Consider the following 1,959-nt stretch of genomic DNA (forward strand, 5'->3'; position numbering starts at 1 on the left):
GAACCATCGTTTCTGCAGGGCCCTAGTCCTTAAATGTTTGGCATTTTGCTGCTAGTCGTGCCAACTTTTAAACAAAACCAAACATTCATGTAACATTTCTCAATCTGCTTCTCGGTTTCTTTGCAACGTCTAGCACTGTCTACATCCACGCGAACCGCAGCATCCAGCCCATAGAAAACCATTGTGCATTGTTGGTAGGAGTTAAGTCTGGTGAGTATGCAAGTTTGTGTTTGTTGGTTATAAATTGAAATAGAACAAATAGAATAGAACATAGAATAAAAGGCGCTCGCGTTTTTTCAGGTCGCTTGTCGGGAATTTCTACTGATACGGTGAGTTCTACTGATCGTCGGACCGCTTCGGCACTGCGAGCCACTGCGCCAATCGGTGAGTGCGGTTTCGCTCGATGAGGTTGGTACACAACATGTCGTAGGTGGAAGGGGGGTATCGCAACATTTTCTTAAAGTTAACCCGGTACACGTCGAATCTACTGGGGACCTACTGAGTGTCTGGCAGTAGTTGTAGGTGTACCCGAGCCTTGGTAGGCTTTTGTAATCAGTTCTACGCGATACACGTATTTTCGGTTTAGTCTCACAGGTCAGTGTAATGACCGTGACCTGTTGCGTAAGGGTCGGCTTCGTTTATTGTCCCATTCTAAACTTATCCCATTATTCCATTCCAAAATAATCCCGTTCCAAACTTACCTTTTATATAGGCTCGTACGGCAGCATCTGCCAGCACAGCCCGTGCTCTTATCTCTAGGCTTTGACCATTGGCATTGACCAATGAGCCGCGATGAATCAACTGAGCCGCGTTGTTGCATAATGGGGCGAGGAACAACGCTTCAAGTGGAGGCATACCCTCGCCACAAACACGGCTGAGTACAAACGGATTGCTCGGTACTTTTGTGGCTTCAAGTAACCTGCCTTGAATCACCCAGGACGTAAGGTCAGGTTGCGACCACTGTGCCAAAGGTGAAGGATGTCGAAAAGTGAAGGACGTGGATGTCGAATTGTACGTTGACGGTATCGCTGGCCACGTTTTCCAGAATTGCGGCTTCAGAAACGAGAATTGAATTATGAATGTTATGTGTAATTTAATAATAATGTATAAGAATAATTATATATTAAGTACTTACCTGAAAAAATTGCCGATACACTGTCATCGGTCGTCGCGTGACGCGATGGTACTTACGCCTTGGTGATACTTGGGTCTTGTAACGGGATTTCTCGCGCTCATTCTCGCGGTCGTACCCAAATGGATCGACCATGAAGTCGGCAGGTTCGGTTCGGTTTTATTTAATTACAAACGTCATGCTTTTTTAGGCGGTATAATATGTGAGATTGTTGGCTCGAGATTGCTGGCAATATGTGAGATTTCTGATACCTCTTGAACCTGGCCACATGACTGGGCAAAATCATGCCTGAATATTTAAGGCGTTCACGGCTCTTTTATCCTGTCGAATGCTGTGAGTGCCGTCCGCGCGGCCGGTTGCGTAGAGAGTTGTTTTCTAACATACTTGCTGCGGCTGGACTAATATTATTTTGTTGTTGTAATTTTTATACCTTTTCACTTTTGATCGCAATCTTTGATCTTCACCTCGTGTTTTTAAACTGTTCTCCATCTTCGCGTAATCTTCGGTAAACGGATTCGAAAAGGGTAAGCCCATCGTAATTCTACTGCCACTTAGTCCATACAAGAGGCCCAATAATGCCTTTTTTTTAAGGGAGGTTGAAATCTTCCATCGTGATAAAGACACTGCGTGGGGAATAGAAGACTCCCCACAAAGATGGCCGGTTCCCATTTCTGGATTCCTCAAAACCGATGTCAGATTTTTACTGACTAAAACAACCTTCCGGACTGTCCACCGTACCCCCTGGATCTAGGCGTAAGCCATTGCACGAGGGGTGCAGTCAGGGACTAAAGTTAAGCGAAAGACTGTGTAGCGTGTCTTTTAAAAAA

At 45.2% G+C, this 1,959-nt stretch overlaps 1 protein-coding gene across 1 annotated transcript in view; it reads left to right on the forward strand.

Annotated features, from left to right (window-relative positions):
* The first annotated feature begins 421 nt into the window (after positions 1-421).
* The window catches only part of LOC131213265 (lachesin-like), a 24,143-nt gene continuing 22,605 nt past the window's right edge, over positions 422-1,959 (forward strand). The window contains exon 1 of the mRNA XM_058207275.1: positions 422-426. Within this exon, the coding sequence (XP_058063258.1) occupies positions 422-426 (5 nt within the window). The remainder of the gene's footprint in view (positions 427-1,959) is intronic.

The sequence above is a fragment of the Anopheles bellator genome, chromosome X (assembly GCF_943735745.2).
Source record: "Anopheles bellator chromosome X, idAnoBellAS_SP24_06.2, whole genome shotgun sequence".
Lineage (NCBI taxonomy): Eukaryota > Metazoa > Arthropoda > Insecta > Diptera > Culicidae > Anopheles > Anopheles bellator.